At 46.1% G+C, this 19,731-nt stretch overlaps 1 protein-coding gene across 3 annotated transcripts in view; it reads right to left on the reverse strand.

Moving 5' to 3' along the window:
• Nucleotides 1-19,731, reverse strand: part of FHOD3 (formin homology 2 domain containing 3) — a 454,219-nt gene that overhangs the window by 34,565 nt on the left and 399,923 nt on the right. For all 3 annotated transcript variants that reach the window (XM_021686312.1, XM_021686311.1, XM_021686310.1), the window contains 2 exons: nt 11,221-11,379; nt 917-1,099 (listed from right to left, as the gene is read on the reverse strand). In XM_021686312.1, the coding sequence (XP_021541987.1) occupies nt 917-1,099; nt 11,221-11,379 (342 nt within the window). The remainder of the gene's footprint in view (nt 1-916; nt 1,100-11,220; nt 11,380-19,731) is intronic.

Genomic DNA, 19,731 nt, shown 5'->3' on the forward strand with positions numbered 1-19,731 from the left:
CTGGTTACTTTCTAGAAGACTGCCATCCTCATTACTGCCACTGCCTTCGTAACTCCCACTCTCTCAGACTTCCACACTGGTTTTGAGACTACGTCACACCAAGTCACCTCAGCAGTCCTATATCTCTTCATCCTCACTTGATTTCTGAATGAATTCAAATACCATGGTTCCCTCCTGATGCCCCTACACCCACTGCCACCTATCTGGTCCTCAGGATAAAACCCTGCTGCCTCCTTTGCCAGAGGATGGAGACCTTACAGGCTCTCCTATGCTTTGAATCGGTCTCCTTCGGGCACTTCCTCTCAGTTAAGCTCATTCCAGCTCACCTTCCATCTTTTGCCGCTCTGCTGGTTCCTTCTGCTCAGCCTGTAAAAATACTCCCATTTCCCCAGTCCAGAAGACACCTGCTCCTTCCACTTCTTGCTCAGATGAATCTTCCCATGACTTCACTGTTAAGGTCCCTTTCCTTCTATTCTCCTCTCAACCTCTTAGAGTAGTTCATCCTCAGCTTCCTATAGAGATTCTCAAAGTGACTCTGCCAGGCTAACGGCCACAGACAATGGCACTTTAGGTGACTGTCATCAGGTGGAAGGATTATAAGTCACTTTCTATATTGTGCATTTCTATGTTTTCCAAATTTTTACAATGAGTTTACATAGAAAATTAAAAAAAAATTTTTTTAACCAGTCATCTGGTACCCTGAAGCAAGCATCTGATGCTTTCTCCAGGCCGCCACTGGAGAAAAATGCCTCGCTGCCAGGCCGCCAATCACTCAGTGTAGACACAACCTCATCATAATTAACCTGCCCTTCAAACCCTCACTCAAGAATGATACCTCACTACCTTCACCAATACAAAACTGACTTTCTCAACACTGGGGGTGAGGGCTGGCTAACTCCCTTCTTAAAGGGTGTACCTTTTCTGTTGTTTCATAATCCATTTTGAATGCCCAGAGGTGGAGCCGAGCCGAGAGCTCGCTGATGGAGGAGAGCGTGAGGAGGAACTGCTCAGCACTGCCCAGTGGCACGTCAGGGTTGGCCAGCTGCGCCTCCTGGATCTTCTGCTTCTCTTCTTCGGTGGGAATCATGGTTAGAATTTTCTGGAAAGGTGGAACAATGTAGTATATTCTTAGTGACAGACCCTATCCCAGCCCTTTGATGTTTCCAAAATCATACTGTACTTTTCCAACCAGGTAGTAGAGAAATTCTGTTGTCAGTGTTCATATCATATATAGGCGTGCACCACTGTAAAACAAATACTATAGGGAAGAAAAGTCCCAGGTAGGGTCTAAATTCACATTCATTTATTCTAAAATGGTCTCTCTCTCTCTCTCCTTTAATCTGTTTCAGAAGGAATTTAAAAATCTTGCCCTAAATTTTCTGGATCTCATACATGATGCACATTCTAGGCAAGAAAGGGGGATGGGACGTGAGAGAAAGGGGAAAGCATAAGATAGAAGGTTAGAGAGCAGTTCCCTGTTCCCAGGAAATAGAGAAAATTTGTCTGGACTATATGAGAACTCAGACTGGCTTTTGCACATAGGGCATACTATAATTTTAATTGTTTTAAATACTTAAGTTATATTTCAAATTTTAGGTAGAAATGAAAACTTTTTTCATTCTTATTTTTTTAGGGAGGGAGAGAGAGGCAGGGAGGGGCAGAGAGAGAGGAAGAGAGAGAATCCCAAGCAGACTCCATGCCCAGCACGGAGCCCGATGTGGCGCTTGATTTCACAACCCTGAGATCATGACCTGAGCTGAAACCAAGAGTCAGACACTTAACTGACTGATCCCCCAAATGAAAACACTTTAAATAATATCAGAATCAAGTCTGGTTGAGGAAAAATGATGATGGTATTTATAAAAAGCAATATCTACCTACTAATTAAAAAATATCCTTTGCTTCTATTTGTTTCTGGTTAAAATTAATGATGGAAGGCAGAGGAGGCAAAAAGTCATCAGAAGGATTATGATTCTTGTAGGTTCAAATTCCTTAGTGACTATAAGAAGTAGTATAAAAGAAGGTTAAAGTTCCCATTATATAACATTTCACAAACAACATTATTAAAGGTAAGGGGTCATTATTTTTCTCTCATTTCTCCTTCTCCAGCATTGTGCCACACTTTTTGGTAACTTCTGGTAATTCATTAATTCTAAGTGGCTTTGGTCACTGCTATACAGTATCAAGCATCTGGATAGAAGTGGAAGATCTGGTTCTGGGTAAGATGGGGTAGACATCCCCCACCCCATCTCACTGAATGCTACCGTATACCCTGGACAGCATGAATGGAGCAGGTATTGGAAGACTTTAAGAAGTACACAGTGGCAGGTGGATTGGAGAAGAAGATCAGAATTGGAAGTTCAACTCAACTGGGAAGGAGCTGACCACCTGTCCTCTGGTATTCCTCAGCCTGAGCTCGGTCGCCCCAAACCTGGAAGAGGGTATCAGGTGCAGAGAGCGCTCCAGGGCAATCCTCTAGTGCCGACGTGAGGAGTGGGAAAGGGGTCTCCTAGTAGTGACAGCAGTAGCAACAGGGGCTGGTGGTCCCCTACAGCTCTGGGGGAGGGAACCTTGCTCTCCAGTCAGCGGGGCTATGGCCCCAGTAGGGCCAGACTAAGGGAGTAGACAGGGTAAAGCCCAAGGTTTTATTGTTCTCCAGTTGCTCTATTCCTTCCTTTCGGGTCCCAAAGTGGTTCTGTCACTTCCTTTCAATTAAAAAATTGAAAAAAGACAATAAAGAATGTACATATTGGCTTTACTTTGTTCTTTTTAATGTTTGTACAAGGTACTAATAGGTACAGTTCCCTCGGTAGACGGCAATCCCATGTGATGGACACATGTCCCCTGGGCACGTGCTGTCTTCTCTTGGCTTGGCCCCAGATATGGGCACAGTCACAGAAAGTACATAGCAAAGTGAGGTGACCGAGCCCCAGCTTTTAGCTGGATGACCAAAAAGGAAAGCCCCAGGGAACTAGAAAGTACTCGGGAGGTCAGGGAAAATGAAGAGCCTGGCAAAGCAAGTGCAAAATGTTATTTAAGAACTTCTGGGGTCGGGGTGGCTCAGCCATTAAGCGTCTGCCTTCGGCTCGGGTCATGAGCCCAGGGTCCTGGGATCGAGCCCCACATCGGGCTCCCTGCTCCATGGGAAGCCTGCTTCTCCCTCTCCCACACCCCTTGCTTGTGTTCCCTCTCTCCCTGTGTCTCTGTCAAATAAATAAATAAAAATCTTAATAAAAAAAAAAAAAAACAAAAAAAACTTCTGGGGTCATCCCTGAGCTGTTTATGTGTGAATCTGACCTTAAACGTTGAATCAAAGACTTTGAAAACTGAGCTGACACTGGAACCACAGTTTAAAAGAGGCAGGTCAGAACCTGTGGCCTGAACCCAAGCAAGTGGGGGAATAATTTATTTCCTTCCTCCCTTCACCCTCCTCCTTTCTCTTTCTTTCTTTCCTTTCTTTTTTTTACAAGACCAGAATCACTAGAAAAGATACTACAAGAAAACTATAGACCAATGTCCCTGATGAACCTAGATGCAGAAATCCTGAAAACTATTTTTAAATATGTAAATGTCAATATATTAAGATATATAAACATTGCTGTATCATAAATATATTAAAAATAATAACCACAAGGTCGGTTCAGTACAAAAAAAAACAATAAATGCAATTAATCTACCATATTAACGGTCTGAACAAGAAAATTCACACAATGATGTCAACTGATGGGGCACTTGGGTGGCTCAATCGGTTGAGCATCTGACTCTTGATTTCAGCTCAGGTCATGATCTCAGGGATGTGGGATTGGGCCCAGCATCAGGCTCTGCACTCAGTGGGGACTCTGCTTGTGATTCTCTCCCTCTGCCCCTCTCACCATCCTCCTCTCAAATCAATAATCTTTAAAAAAAAAAATGTCAATTGATGCAGACATATTTTTGATAAAATTCAGTATCCATCCATAACAGAAAACTCTCAGCAACCCAGCAATAGAAGGAATCTCCTCCAGCTGATAAATGACATTTATGAAAAACCTACAGCTCATATCATACTTAATGGTGACAGACTGAGATTGGGAACAAGACAGGGTTTATAAAATTTAAAAAAGACATATAGGTCAGAAAGGAAAAAGCAAAACTATTCCCATCATAGACAGCATAATTGTCTATGTAAAAAATTGTGAAAAATCTACAAAAAATTTATAAAACTATGAGTTTAACAATATGTTAAAGAAAGAACAATTTATGTATGATTTAAGGTTCATACATAAAAAACCATTTTATCTCTATATTGATAATAAAGTTACAAACTGAAATTTTTTAAAAATACTATGTATAGTGAAATATTTAGGTATAAATCTAACGAATCATATGCAGAATCTACATGCTAGAAAGTAAAAGTGCTGGTGAAAGCAATCAAAGACAATCTAAACTAATGGGGATATACTATGTTCCTGGACTAAAAGACTCAATATAGTCAAGATGTTAATTTTCGCCAAACTGATCTACAAATCTGACTCAATTCCAATAAAAATACCACCATGAGTTTTTTGTGGATTTAGACAAGCGGGTTCTAAATGCTATATGGCAAAACAGATGAACCAAAACAATTTTGAAAACGGGTAAGATCTACTCTAGAGTGTCATGGGACAGACACACGGATCAGTGGGACAATACAGGGAGTCTGGAAATAGAGGACACAAATACAGCCCAGCGATTTTGACCAAGGTGCAAAGGCAGTTCCACAGAGAAAGGATAGTATTTTCAACAAGTGGTGTTGGAACTGGAATTCACACGCAAAAAAAAAAAAAAAAATTTGAACCTCAAACCTTAAAAGTTACACATAAATTAACTCAAAAGGCATCACAGATCTCAAAGGCAAAGGTAACACGACAAAACTTGTAAAAGGAAACACAGAAGGAAATTTTTGTGACCCATGTTAGGGCAATGAACTCTTAAGACATGATATCAAAAAAGAATAGGTTGAGAAATTGTAACTTCATCCAAGTTAAAAGCCCTTTCCTCTGTGAAAGACACTGTGGAGAGAACAAAAAGACAAATTATAGTTCCTCAAAGTTGTTAAACACAGATTTACCATATGACCCAGGAATTCCATTTGTAGGTATTGACACTAGAACAATGAAAACTTATATTCACCTAAAAACTTATAGGTGAGTATCTGTAGCAGCTTTATTCACAATTGCCAAAAACCAGACCAAGCTACATAATCCTTCGACAGATGAACAGACCAACCGTGGCACCCACCTGTAATGCAGTGGTGCTCAGTAATAAAAAGGGACCAACTACAGATACATACCACAGCTTGGATGAATCTCAAAAGCATCAATCATGCTGAGTGAAAGAAGCCAGTCTCAAAAGGTTACACACTGCACGGTTCCATTTATATGACATTCTCGAAAAGACAAAACCATAGTCATGGGAAGAGATCAGTGGTCACCAGAGGCTCCCGGTGGGTGAAGGGTGTGACTAGAAAGAGCTAGCACAAGACCTTTTCTGGGACACAGGGTGGTTCTGAATCCTGACTACAATGGTCACTACAGGAATTTATAGATTTTAAAAGTCCTAGAACTGGACAAGTCAATTTGCCTTTTTATTAATGCAAAAAAATAAAAATAAAAAACTGGATAAGACAGCCTAATCCACAAACGCACAAATGTTCACATGACTGTGATTCAGGATCTATCTGGGTGGGGTGGCTGTCATCCTGGGTCTGATGAGAGAGTTCTCAGGGCTGGTCATCTCTACAGTTTCTTAGAAGCCAGTGATACCAAAGTGTTCTGTGCTTTGGTCATGGTGACGCTGCAGAAGGGGAGCCTAGGTTTCCTTCATCGTGGCCCTAACACTGAGATGGGTGGGTAGAATCTGAGCATCTGGGCACATATTCAGCAACAATGCTCCTTGCTCCCCCAGAGGCTCACGCTCTTGCTCCCACCTGTCCACACAGATGGTATTAAGAAAAATAACCAAAACAATCTGAGCAGATGTCACTCCTTTAAAAACATCCAGGATCTGACCTGAACTAGCCTTCAAAACAAAAACTGCATTTGTATTTTAACTTTCATACTGCTTAAGTTGTTTGAAGCGTGTACGAGAATTCCAAAACAAAAAATTGTCAACACTTCGCCCCCCTTCCTCAGAGGCATTTTCCTGCAATGATTTTAGCTGCTTCTTTCTTTTGGGAAAGTAATCAAACACCTTTTGTTTTTTACTTCTCTGACTAATTTAAACCATTTGTTCACCAGATTTATGAGGTTGCCATCTGCCAGTTTATTTCACTTTATTTTTTTACACATCCCTGGCAATAAAAATAGCCGTAAGATGGGGCAACGGCGGGTTGAAGCCACCTTCAATGAGCTGATGGCCCTCTTTCCAGGAGCAGATGATAAGGGATGAGTGGGAAAAGGTGCCTTTAATCTGTTCTCCCACCATGTCTGTGACTTTACGGATGGTTTTATGGTCACCATTTGGTTTCACGGGGAAAAAGATACCAAACAAAACCACTATGTAATAATCTCTGTGTTTGTTTTCCTTTTTTGCTTTCTTCCAGACAGTGTCCCACCAGCATTGCTTTCAGTCTACTTGCTTGGTTATCTGAAAACCGTAGTTCAGAGAACAATGGAGAGGGTTCATTTTTTGTGAGCCCAAATGCTTTTGGGTTTGGCCATCTCATTCACCTGCAGATAAGACTATCACGAGTAATTATTCTGCCCCATGAGTTTTGAGCAGAACCTGGCTAGAGCTCTGGGTGAGAATCTAGCTCAGGGGTTTTGGTGACAATAGCAGGAAGCTGGAGCACTCAGAGCTGAGGCTGGTTTGTGTACAACTTGCATAACCTCATGAGTCAATGGCTCTCTATTCATGCACTTATTCTTACGCAGGGATTTTTTTCCCTTTACTTCTCAAGGTATCTTGATCGTATTTTCTTTCATTTTTGTGACTCCTCAGTGAGGCACGTGGGGCAGAAATTGTTGCATCAAATTTGCAGGTGACATGGTTTGCCTGAAGGTAGGCTGGCTCAATCAAGGCAGAGCTGAAGAACCACCGAGGGGCCTGCTCCTACTTTCCCAGCACCATTGCCACAATTTGAGGCATTCAGCCAGAAAGGCAAAACCACCGGCGTGTCTAAGGTGCCCAGCTGCAGGGACATTCTGGTTCTCTGGCCCGGCTGAGTGATTGTGGCTCCCAGGCCCAGGCTCATCTGTGTGTCCAGCACCCACTCGGACGGGGGTTGCACCGCACAAAAGGCCTAAAAATGTGCTACAGTTTTGTATACTTGGCCAAAGGGACTTTCCGTTTCTAGGATGCTAGCAGGCCTGGCAGCCAACATGAGCCAAGGTAAGTGTCATTTGGGACCATCCAATTGTGCTATTCTCTGTAGATACAGATGATAAAAATTAGAAAAGCTAGAGAAAAGAGGAAAACCCTTCATACTTCATTTATGATAAGCTGATGGCGTCTTTTATTTGGGAAAATATCATGAATACTACTTAGAGATGGCCCCAAAATGTGCTCTAAAGTTTAATACTCTTATGAAAGATTACTTCCTTAATGAAGTTGTTAACCACTCTCTCAGGTTTTCTTGACAAAGCTGGATACATATCACTGAGTTGCTAGGCAAAGCCACAGGATGTAATTTAATCCATCCTAATCACATTTGGTACACAGAGGTTTCAAATGGCCCTATTAAGCCGTGGTACCATGCTACAGTGCCTGCACCCAAGAAGCAGATGGTCTGTTTGGCAAAAGGCCCTTCAGGCATTAGCTGGAAATCTTATTAGTAAAGATCTGTAAGGATACACCTTCCATCTCTTCTCAGTCCTGACTTAGCTCCTGAACAACAAGCCTAGAAAGTAAGTTCTGGGTAGTGGCTCAGGACATGGATCTAGAGCAGCTATGCCCCCTCAGGTCCGGGAGATCAATGGCCAGAGATGGCAGGTGACAGATGAGCATGTCCGGTTTCCACTGGACTCTTCTCAGCATGACTAACCAGAACTGAAAAATATACATGGTCCCTGGGGCGCCTGGGTGGCTCAGTCGGTTAAGCGTCTGCCTTCGGCTCAGGTCATGATCTCAGGGTCCTGGGATTGAGACCCGGTTGGTTGGACTCCATACTCAGCGGGCGTCTGCTTCTCCCTCTGCCCCTCTCCCCTCCCCCCCACTTGTGTTCTCTCTTTCAAATAAACAAAATCTTAAAAGAAAAAAAAGAAAAATATACACGGTCCCTGGTTTCACATGGGCAGCCTTCTGATCAGGTATTCTCAGGGGGATTTTGCCCCCAGGGCACATCTGACAAAGCTGGAAACATATTTGGTTGTCTCCACTGGGGCGGTACCACTGGCCTCTTTGGGTGGAGGCCAGGGACGCTGCTAACCACCCTACAACGCAGAGAACAGCTCCCGCAACAAAGAAACATCCAATCCAGAATGTCGGTAGTGACACAGTTGAGAAACCCTGTTGAGATAAACACTGTGATAAAAAATGTGCCATCCCCTATGCTGTTGTGAGTGGGGGTGCCCTGACAGCGCTCAGGACGGGTTCAATGGTGGTTCTATGGCTGCGTCCTCCCGCCGGAACCATTCCGCCCATCAGCTACTTCCTCCCGGGGGCACCCTGTAGGTGGCGCTGTGAGGCGGACTGCCGGCCTCAGGAGTCTTCTCCCTAACCTTTCAGATTCCCTCTTGTTCTTTTTGTCACATGAGCCCAGGCCCTGACTGACACTGGGACTCCCTCATCTTCAAGATGGGGAACACAATAGTTGTACCTCACGAGCATCTGTGTAGAGCGCGTGGCTTGCGCCTGGCCACAGAAGAAAGCTACGGAAGCCATGTTTGGTGCTGCCTTGTTGCTCCCGTACCCCTCAGCGGCCCTACTGTTGCTAGCATAACTCCTTCCTGCATCAAAAAGGTCCTTGCTGGAAACCAGTCAGGAAAAAAAAAAAAAAAAGTAATTTGCCTTCTTCTAAAATCGAAGTAACTTATTGTATCTGAAACTTTCCCTGCCCATGGAGAGCTACGTTTCAGGAAAGAACAAAGGCAAAACCCAAAGGAAATCAATCTTTCCTGACGGACTTTCAAGTTCTCATGACGAGAAGGGGAAATATTTTTTTACGGGGGAAGATGTCATTCTTCCCTTCCATCAGGCTGGCTCTGGCTGCATTTGAAGCCGCTCTTTGCATGAATCTGAAGCTTTTGCAATCTCCCAAGGACGCTGCTAAGTCAATAGGATGGCTGGAATGTGTGCTAGGACCTACCATGTAGTTTGCCCTAGATGAAAGACGTGTTGCGCTGGATTCTTCCAGGTCGGCAGCTCCCACCTGCCTAGTGGCCAGCCAACGCTCTGCTCTTCCCTCGCTTCTCTGGGGGCCCCAGAGAGGGACTGCCTCACACTGAGGCCCGGCTTGCCGCCTCCTCACTGTCCAGCAGCTGCCTCAGTGTTCCTCTATTTGCCTGCTGTCACCAGCTCTCTCCTTTATACCCCTGCCTCAGTCTGCCATGTCCTCTCACTCCTTGGCTGCCCACCTAGATATATTCACCTGCTCTGCTGCCTGGCCTGACTCCAGAGCTCGGCGCTGTTTCCTCTCCAAGCAGAAAGCAGATGCATGCTCCACCTTGTACCGGGCTCCTGGGACAGGGTGTGTGTGTGTTTCTCAGAGTTGAGCTGCTCAGGCCTTGCATTGGTTCCCTAGGGTTGCCAAAGGACTACAGAACTGGGTGGTTGAAACAACACAATTCTCTCAGTTTGCGAGACTACAAGTCTGACATCAAGCTGTCAGCAGGGTGGTGTTCTCTCTGAAGGCTCTAGGGAGGAACCTCCCTCACCTCTTCCTAGCTTCTGGTAGTTGCAGGCGATCCTTGGTGTCCCTTGGCTTCTAAACGCATCACTCCAATCTCTGCCTCAGTCATCACATGGCAGTCTGTTCCATGTGTGTCCCTGTGTTCTCTGTCTTCACAGGATGGCATTCCCCTCTCTGTGTCTCTGTCCAAACTTCCCTCTTCTCTTAAGGACATTAGTCCCTGGAGTAGGGCCAACCCTAATTGAATATGACATTATCTTGATTGCCTCTGCCAAGACCCTATTTCCAAATAAGGTCATATTCTGAGATTGTGGGTAGACATGGATTTTGAAGGGACACTAGGAATCCGGTATAAACTTCTAGGAGCACAGTTTTTCCTGTGGGGGACTCCTCTTTCCAAAGCACAGAGGCATGCCCACCCTGCTGGGTTCAGACCCACTTGGCCCCATGGGCCCCAATGCTCCTTCCCACACTTGGGGCCATGGATAAGCCTTGCGCCATGGTCCTGGGCCCTTCCTCTCTGTCAGGGGCTCATTCTCCCTCTGCAGCCAGTCTTCACTGGTCCTGTCCACTCTCCTAGGGTTATCTCAGATAACCCTGCGCATGAATGAACCCCAACTATGGGAAGGCTTTAAAGGGATCCCTGGCTCCTTGCCAATAGGAGGATGGAGTGTCACCCAACACCACAAAGCTGCGTCCTCACATCCCCACGGTGCCCCAGCGAGCCCCAAGCTATACTGCCCTTTCGGAGGAATCTCCGTGCTGGGCCGCTTGCCCCACTCACTCTTTCTTTGTTGCTAGAAGAGGAGCTTTAACTCGCCAGAGAGAGGCAGCAGCCCACGGTGGATGCAGAACAGGGCCTGCTGGAAGAGCACTGAGCCCAGCAGGCCCTACAGACCCAGCCAGTGACTCCTCCCTCTTCACTGCCACCATTCAGATCAACAGCTGCTAACAGCGTGTGGCATGGGTTCTCCAGCTTATCACCCACAGGCTAGCTCTACACATCCGAAGGTCATTCACAGGGATGTGAGCACACGCAGGAAGCCCTACTCGCGAGATGGTTCGTCCAGCATGTTTGGTGGGAAATGACGTGAAAGAAGACCCCACCAGCCCCCTCAGGAGGTTATCCTCGTCTTCTTCCACGCTGAGGTAGGTGAGCGTGGTCAGAAGGCAGACAGTAAAGGAACCAGAGAGTGAGGCTCACTGAACTTCATAGGCCAAGTGGGGCTTCCCCCCATGACCCAGAACTTTAAAAAAAAAAAAATGTGAGAATTAATTAACATTATTCAGAGTCTGGCTGAAACAGAAAAATGGCAAGCCCCCTGTGGAGAAAGTCATATTGGACACAGTAATGCTTTACATATGGGACACGTTAACAGAATACAAATAATGCTTGATAGAGCTTCTCTTACCTCAATTCCTTCTTTGTTTAAGGCATATTCATCAAAATTCAAAATGGCTATCTTAATCGTTCTCGGAGGGGGCAGCACTGTCAGACCAATATTAATGGCATTGCTCCTCTTGGGGTCCAGGACGATGACCTCCTGCCTTTTTCCATCTGCAGCAGTTTTCTTGGTATTAAAATAAGGAGAATCCAAGATTAATGCATCATCTTTGGTCTTTTCTGTGTTTCATTATTTAAAAGCAAACTCACTACTTATTTAGAGATGAAAACAAATGGCCCCGATTCAGGTCAGGGAAGGACTGGCTACTGCTCAGCACAGAAGAAAGAGATCAAGGATTAGCTCTGAGAAGCCGCCAAGCATGGGTCAGCAATGGAACTTCGCGAGTCAGACACATTACAAAATAAAATTGATTTTCCTTCAATTGGGAAAAATGTGATATTTGGCAAGAAAAAAAAAAACTGTTTTTTTCCATAGAAGCAGTGGAAACAAAACTAAAACCTCTCAGAACTCCCTTCCTGCAGGCTGCAAGGTGTCGGAATGTGCCTTGGTTGGCCCTAGCGCACATGGTATGAGCCCAGAGATGGAGACCATCAGTATACACGCTGAGAAGACAAGAGTGATGAGGAGAATCCGCCATTGTTGGCCAGTCAGCTCCTCTGCATCCCCGGCTGCATCGTCTCAAGGCTCCTCTCACCATTTCAATATCCTCTGTCCCTAACAACAGAGCACCTGTCACACTTAGACACCTGGGCGGCTGCCCACTGGGTAGGTGAAGAGGGACCTTCCGAGGAAGGGAAACCAAAGGGAATCTGCTCAAGACCAGTGAGGGATGAATGGGTACAGGGGACAAAGAGGGGGACAGGTGTCCTCACAGAGCCCTTGTGTGTATGGCTTCCCTGCTGACCTGGGTGCTCCTTGGGAGGCAGGCCCTGGGCTAGCACGTGACCAGAGCCTAACACGTCTGTGAGGGGGTAAAGCCAACCAATGCCAGGGCCGAGATGACAATGCCCTCCACTCTCCCCTTCAGCTCTCCAAAAGTTAATGGTGGGAAAAAGTGGAAGAGCTCCGACTCAGCAAGCACTCTGTTCGTGCTCAGGTTTCTCTTGAGACAAAACAGAGCTGGGAGGATGACTGTGTTCACATATGTAGCAACCCCAGGATGACAATGATGAATAGGGCACAATGGATCTCCTGAAGGAAAAGACCTGTTCAGCACGACGGTGGGTGTGCTCCCCATGGGAAAGGGCTCAGCGGCGGGGTAACTACCTCACCTGGGGGGTGCAGGGGGTCAGGGTCCGGAGGAGCTGACACTGGAGCTGGGCCCTAAACAATGTCTAGGATGGAGCCTGGAACCAGGGAGTGAAGGAGAGAAGAGGCTTTGTCTAGCTTGCTGGGAACGGCCAGGGACGACGCTGGAGGCTTGGGGGCCACCAGCAGGGGACGTCAGGAGAAGCCGCTCCAGTTCTGCGGCACGCAGGCGGCTGTCAGTCGGTCGCTGTGCGGAGGCCCTCCCTACTGGCCGGGACTGCGAGCGGCTGGGCCCTCTAGAGAAGCTGGCTTGCTGTAACCCTGGAGGCCGGAAGCTGGCAAGGAAAAACGGGCTGTGGTTCCTTACGTCCTCCTAAGCCCGTCCAAACTCAATTGCTAAAATTCTATTTTAAATCCTTAAATATGCATTTGGGAATAAATTAAAATTTCCTCACGAAGAAAAGAACTGAAAGCATCGCAGCTGTTCTGGGGTCTGGTGGCCAGGAGGAACAATTCTTGTGGGTGTGATCAGTTTGGAAGGCCCAGGGACATGTGTAGAAGCATCCCTACTCTGCAGGGCAAATGGATCTTCTACGTACTTAGTCAAGGAAGCTTACTGGGAGCCCCTGAAATTCAGCTTTCAAATCTAAGGTATTTTTTTGTGTGTGGAAAGAGAAGAAGGAACGAGCAAAGGTTTGGCAAAAGGCTGGGTAGAGGCAACGAAGAGGGATGCCAGGACATGAGGCCTGGAGACCCTACGGTAGACATCCCGTGAGCACAAGGAATGGTGCCACTCGAGGAGGGTAGCAGGCAAGGCTGGAGAGGCAATACCCACAGCCAGGCTCCAGGACAGGAGGCACTTCCTGGAAGACAGGGATTCCCTGGGAATCATTAGCCCTTAGCTCCTCATCTATATAGCCCCTCTCACTCCAAGAGCCTGGAAAGATGCCTGGGCAGACTCAGCCCAACCAGCCTTTGTGCAAATGAGAAAAAGATGCCCCCTCTGGAGACACACAGCCCCATGGCAAACAGCTTGAGAGAGAAGCACCCTCAGAATTCAGTCCCCCCCACCCCCGCCCCCGGTCAGCATTCACTTACAGCAAACAACCTGCAGACACCTATGGGATGGCTCTGAGCCTGACACTTCCTTGTCCCCATTCCCAACAGAACTCAATTTACACCAGTGGACACGCCCACACACTCCCCTATGAGTCAGGGAGCAGCAAGCCACTGAGCATCCTGAAATGACAGGGAGAGCTGTCCCCAAAGATGATTCCATGCGTTTTCAGAGCACTTCAACCCACTTGGTGAAGGAAAGAGGAAGAATTAAATATCTGAAACTGAACTTTTCAATCTCTGGATTTTATCCAAGAGGTGTTTTAAATGCTGTTCTTCATAATTAAAACAGACTCCACTGGATGCTGCTGAGCACGCAAGTGCCCCAGGGTCTGTTTTGCCCGAGACAAAGGAGGGGTCATGTGGGGATGTCCGACTCTCTCCTTCCCTCCCACAATAACCTAGAGAAGCACCTTCAAGGGTGAGCCAAAGTTCTCTGTGCCCGGGAGCACATGTCCATGTCTCAGGATCAGCAGTCATCGAGTATGATCCATTTCAATTGTCTTTCTGTGGTCAAAGCCCCAGAGTAGCAAGTGTGACCTTCATGATGTCCTTCACATGGCCCTATGACAGAGTACCTATTTGCAGGGCCCTGCGTCTTAGAGCAGATTGGTTCCAGAGAGCAGACCCCAATCCAGGAAGCTGACAACTAGGTGAATCTGGGGCTGCAGGGAATGGTCACGGCTCTCCCCCAAGCCTTAGCAGCTAGCAATAACCACTTAAATTGATGACCTCCTCTATGCTTCCCAGAAATCCTCTAACCCTTGTGGCCTTGGGTGCTGCCTATTTGAAGCTTCTTCCTGGAAGGGCTCACTGCTGCCTTCCTGGAAGCTAGACCTCCAGTCTTCTTGCATAGTTTGGAAAAACGGAGTTGAATTGTTTTAGGGACCTCCTTCCTGACCCTTCTGAGAGTTCTCTGCTCGCCTTGACAGAATCCCTTTCCATGGAGGGTAACCTCTTTTCTTACCAGTTTGGCCATCTACACTGCCCCCCCCCCCCACCTTGTAATCTTCTTGGCTGAATCAGAAACAAAACAAACAAAAGCCCTACATGGCATCCAAGGCTGAAACATTTCCCTAGAGACAGTATTTCTGGAAAGGCAACTATTGGCATGCTGGAGGATCCCTGATAGCTGGGGTTTCAAAGGTGGTACTCTCCTAGATGCTAAGCATTGCTGCCTGGTTCTGCTCAAGAGTTCGGGTTAACCAGGCTTTCTGGAAGCAAAACTGAGCCTGGCTTCTTCCCAGGGTACCCCAACCCATTAAAGAAGTTTCCCCTTTCCCCTGAACACTTTGGGACATATTTGGAGACGTGGCATGTTCAGATACAGCTCCACAGTGGTTTCCCCACCCTGCCTCCTTACCACTCTGTTGTTGGGGCAACTATCTTACCCCAGAGTCTGCTGTTCTTGTTTTCACTTTCCACCAAGCCCTAGTCTAGCATGCTGTGCCCAGAGCCTGGGCCCCAGGAGCCTCCTTCCAGCAATCCTTTCCTCCCTGACAGTTCTTGAGACTAGCTGAGGTGGAGGACAGAGCTTTGGCTGATGACCTTTTATCAAAAAGCAGTAGAAACAAAATGGAATCCAAGGATCACATGGACAGACTTGGGAGCCCTGAAAGGGAGCTTCAGCTGGGATCTGACCATTCGTGGCTGTGTGACTTTGGCAAGTCACTGGCCCTCTCTGTGCCTCAGTTTCCTCTCTGGCACATATCTCACAAGGTTTGCTGTGAGAATAAATGAGACAATGGATGTAAAGCAGTGAGACTAATGCCTGGCTCATGGCAGGCAGTACAGAGGTATTTGCCAGAACGATCAGAATAATATTACTGGGATTAATACATGTAAAGTCCTCACCACAATGCCTGGAACATACTGCTTTCTAAAAATGAGTTCTTACTTATTTCACCAAGAGTGATTCCTTTTTATTGTTTTTACTCCATTGACATTTTAAAAATATGTGGTCTATCGATGTATATTTTTCACGCCTAACGCATTTACCACGTTTACTGATCAAATGCACCTATACAAAGAGGAATTTCAGGTCAGATCAGCGTCCCCACCCTGGAGAGTGGTAGTTCCAGAGGCCAGTGTAGAGACCCGATACTCAGTGTAGCCCACAGAGCTGCTTGCCGGGCACATGGCACATTGCATGGGGCTTTGTGAATGACTGAAAATATCTCATGAGTGTTCATTAGAGTCTAGACCTCCAGGCATATAGAATCCCAGAAAATGAGTACACTTTCAGGGGTACTAATGATCTTCCAAAAAACAATGTAGAGAACATCTTGGTTTCTGTTTTTAATGAAGACTATCATGGTGATTTCCACATGCCGAATTCCCTTCCGAAGCAAACAGACTGGTCTCCAGCACTAACGCAAAGGGATATTCTGGAGAAAGTACAGGAGATTCTCCTTTTCCATGGCTGCCTCCATGACTGATGGGTAAACATTAAGTCACTAGCACTAGCTGGGAGAAATTCAACATCATGTATCTGAGGAGGAAACAGGCCTGATCAATCTACGGACACTTTCTGAAGGAAAACCAGAAAATGTAGTTTTTTTACACCAGTGCTTTACAATGGTGGGTACACAGAGAATCTTCAGTGGTACTTCTAAACATCAGTGACACCTGGGTTCTATCCTCTGAGATTCTGATCTCCTTGGTCTGGAGAAGGGCACACGGGTCATAAACATTAAATAATCTCTTATGCAATTAGGGTCACTGATTTAGATTTTCTGTAAGTCTAAAGGCTTTTGAAGCAAGATTGTTGAGTAGAAAGGTGTTCTTTCAAGAGGAATGCAATTTAAAAATAGGAAACGAAAGGCAGGGATAAGAGATTATTTCTTAAAATAGAAAAAGAGTAACAGGGTCCTCCTGTCCATTCTAAGATGTAACGAGGACCGGTTCTACCATTTTTATGAATGAGGTAGGATAAAGTCCCAACAGCTATAGACAATGCAGGGAGTTTTTTTTTTTTTTTATCAATGTTACAAGACTGACATGCCCAACAAATGCCAAGCTCACATCCCAGCACAGGGAGCTAAGCTGTCAGCTACAGAGAAACAGTCTTTCCACACTCAGGGGTAAAGCAGCATGGGAGGCTCTGGGGTTGGGTGCAGCTGACTCCTGAAGACACGGACACACATCCTGCCACAGCTAACACCACGAAACCACATCATGGGTGTGGCTCTTGGAAATAAAACAGAAAACCTGGCTCTTCCTCTCCACACAGTCCTGGGGCTTCTGTCTGTGGCACACCACGGTAGGGAGGACCAAGGTCCAGAGTAGGGCTCCAGTGAAGGCAGAAAACTCCTCATGAGGGGTGAGTATGAAATGAGAAGTGCGGGGGGGTGGGGAGAGGGGACAGGTGTGGAGGCATGCAATCTGGGCAGGTAAACAGGGCTTGGTTTCCAGTCTCCTGATGCCACCATGAAGAGTCACTCCTTTGAATTTTTAAAGATTGATTTTACTAGAAATAAAGGATGCAACCTTCAAAGAGTGGATATTCAGTGTATAGAACTTGTTACCCAGATGGTGCTGTGACTGAACGTAGAAACTGTGCTCAGGATGTGATTTGTTAGATGAACAGCCCTAAGCTGGAGAACACTCCCATGAAATGCATGACCTCTCAAAACACTTCTCAGCATCACTGTCGCAGCCCCTGGGTCTGGCTCAGCAAAGCACGGGCTTTACGACGATAAATCATCCCTCCTCACTCCCCGCTAACTGCCAGAAGAGTGACGCCAGAGGATATTTTCAAAACTGTCTGTTGAGAAAGTGACAATGACAATGAGGCCACGATGCAGATGTCATAAAGATGTGACAACTGTGGAATTTTCCTAAGTCCTGTAACAAGGGAGACCGATACACATGGGCGAGCATTAAGGCAACAACATCACCAACGATGTCTAAATAAAGACTGAAAATCCCGTAGTTAGGCATGGAGTCTCTGAGGAACTTGTCAGAATAGGCTAGCCTTATCATGAAGCTTAGGAAAAAAAGTATTAATTTCCCCGTTCTTCTGCAGTAGTCTTCTATAGCTGAGGCCAGCTGCAAAAGAGCTACATTTCGCATGGCAACAGAGTGTGTCTAGTACCCTAACCAGGAGACCCCTGAGGGAGCAAGGGATTGTGCTCTTCAGGCATACATCTGGGCCAACCTGGGTACACCAGATGTATGGTCAGCCCACTTAAGTCCCAATGCTGGGTTTTGAACTTCCAGAGAGAATTCAGTTTTCTGAGGGCAATGTTAAATAAAATAACATTTCTGTACATCCTGAACTAGAATACTGGGTAGGAAAACTTGACTCTCTTCTCGGGGGAGAATAAAACGGAGTAGGGTAGGGGGTGGGAGAGTCAACATGGAGAGTGGTGGTGGAGGGGATCAATGCCCTCCTCATTGGTGCCTCATTTTTCACTTTAAATCAGTGGTGTACAACTTTGGTTGAGTCCCTGGGGAGCCTTTAAAAATAACCCAGGCTGGGGCTCACCCCAGACCAAATAAATCCTCATTCTCTGAATTTTCTTAACAAGTCACTGCTAATTGTTTCTGATATACTTTGAAATGCCAGGGTAAATAAAGTTGAAAAAATCTCTCCAAACCCATTTTGGAGCTCCCTCTCCATAATAAACCTAACAAGCCCAAGGGAGTAAGACAGGATTGAGTCCCCAAAGGGGAAACCAAGTCTCTTCCTTCCTTCTGTTTCCTCTTCCACTTCACACCTGTCTGAATCTGTCTGTAACTTAAGATCTAAAAACTGCCTTTTGGGAGCAGGAGGGGCTTTGCTACTCTTGATTAGGCACACAGGTTGAAGACCACTTCCTGGGGACTCCTCAGGATGATGCCATGTCCACAGGGGTATTTCCCCTTATCTCCAGGGGCTTTCTGCCCTGACATCTTTCTCTGGGGTCACTTCTATGATTTCCTCTGTGATTTGCCACACCCCAGACCAGCAGTAGAAACACAACATGATGAAATTTAGCACAGGATTTCTGCCTTTCTCCACAAAACATAATTAAAGTCATCTTACTAAAAAGCTATGTATATTTCCTACTGAGAGAGAAAAATAGCTCCAGTTCCAAAAACTATTTGGAAAGGAAATACAAAAGCATATTTTTCTGTACTTATTTCCACTAAGTGGTCACCCAGCCTTGGATCTGGAACATGAATCTTTATCTTGGGGGTGACCTGGTCATAAGAATGTTCTGGAACTCTGGTCTGCTATAAGTTTTCTGACAAAACCCAAAACCAGTTCCCTCTGCTCTGTGCTGGCTTGTGAAGTCTATTCCATTTTATTTGTGTTGCTCGCTATTGTGTTTAATGAAAAACTTCTCATAAGCCAGAATTCGGAAGTGGCTGTTTACAGCTGTGTTTTATGAAAATCACAGTCAAGGATTAGAAACAGAAGTAAAATTGGTTATATCTGCATTGCTAATGTACACTTAAGGGATTCAACTCTCCAATGTGATGTATTTTAATGTGCATTTTCACCTTTTGTAACATTTGTGAATTAGTTCCTGCTCACATTTTTTATCCACCCCCCCCGGCCCCACCCAAAGAACAAAGGTATGGGCTTCTGGGTCCCACTGAAGAACATACTTGAATCCATTTGGTAAATTTTTCAATATACTATTACTTTTCTCTTATGCTCTCACCTCATAAAAACTAGGCAAACATTTGTCCTTTAGCCAGGCAATGAAGTATTTTATGAGGTCACGACCTACTTCAGGCAAGAATGGAACTTCGGGCTACTGAGAGGGCACTGACCAGACTCTTGTCACCAACCAGAGTAGGGCCACGAGAAGGAGGGAGGCAAGTGGACTGCCCGTTTTGGGTTCTCTCAGTGAAGCTTTTAATTTTGCTATTTCCTTTGTAAAAATGAAATCAGAAGTAACTTCACTGCCAAACCAATACTCCCTTTTCTTCCTCCCACCCAAGTCAAGGGCCAGCAACCTACGGGTGCTGAGCAACCAGGGGAAGCCCAGAGGGCGCACCAGCCAGATGAGCCCACGTGGGAGGTGGTGGCTGAGGGAGACCAGCCAACTAGATCCGTGGGTTGGAGAGTGGTGTGAGGGAGCGCAGGCCCTGGGTAACCCTGGGCCACCTGAGACTGCTCTTTTAACCAGCCAGGCCTGTCTTCTCCCAAATGCCGGG

The sequence above is a fragment of the Neomonachus schauinslandi genome, chromosome 14 (genome assembly GCF_002201575.2).
Source record: "Neomonachus schauinslandi chromosome 14, ASM220157v2, whole genome shotgun sequence".
Classification (NCBI taxonomy): Eukaryota; Metazoa; Chordata; class Mammalia; order Carnivora; family Phocidae; genus Neomonachus; species Neomonachus schauinslandi.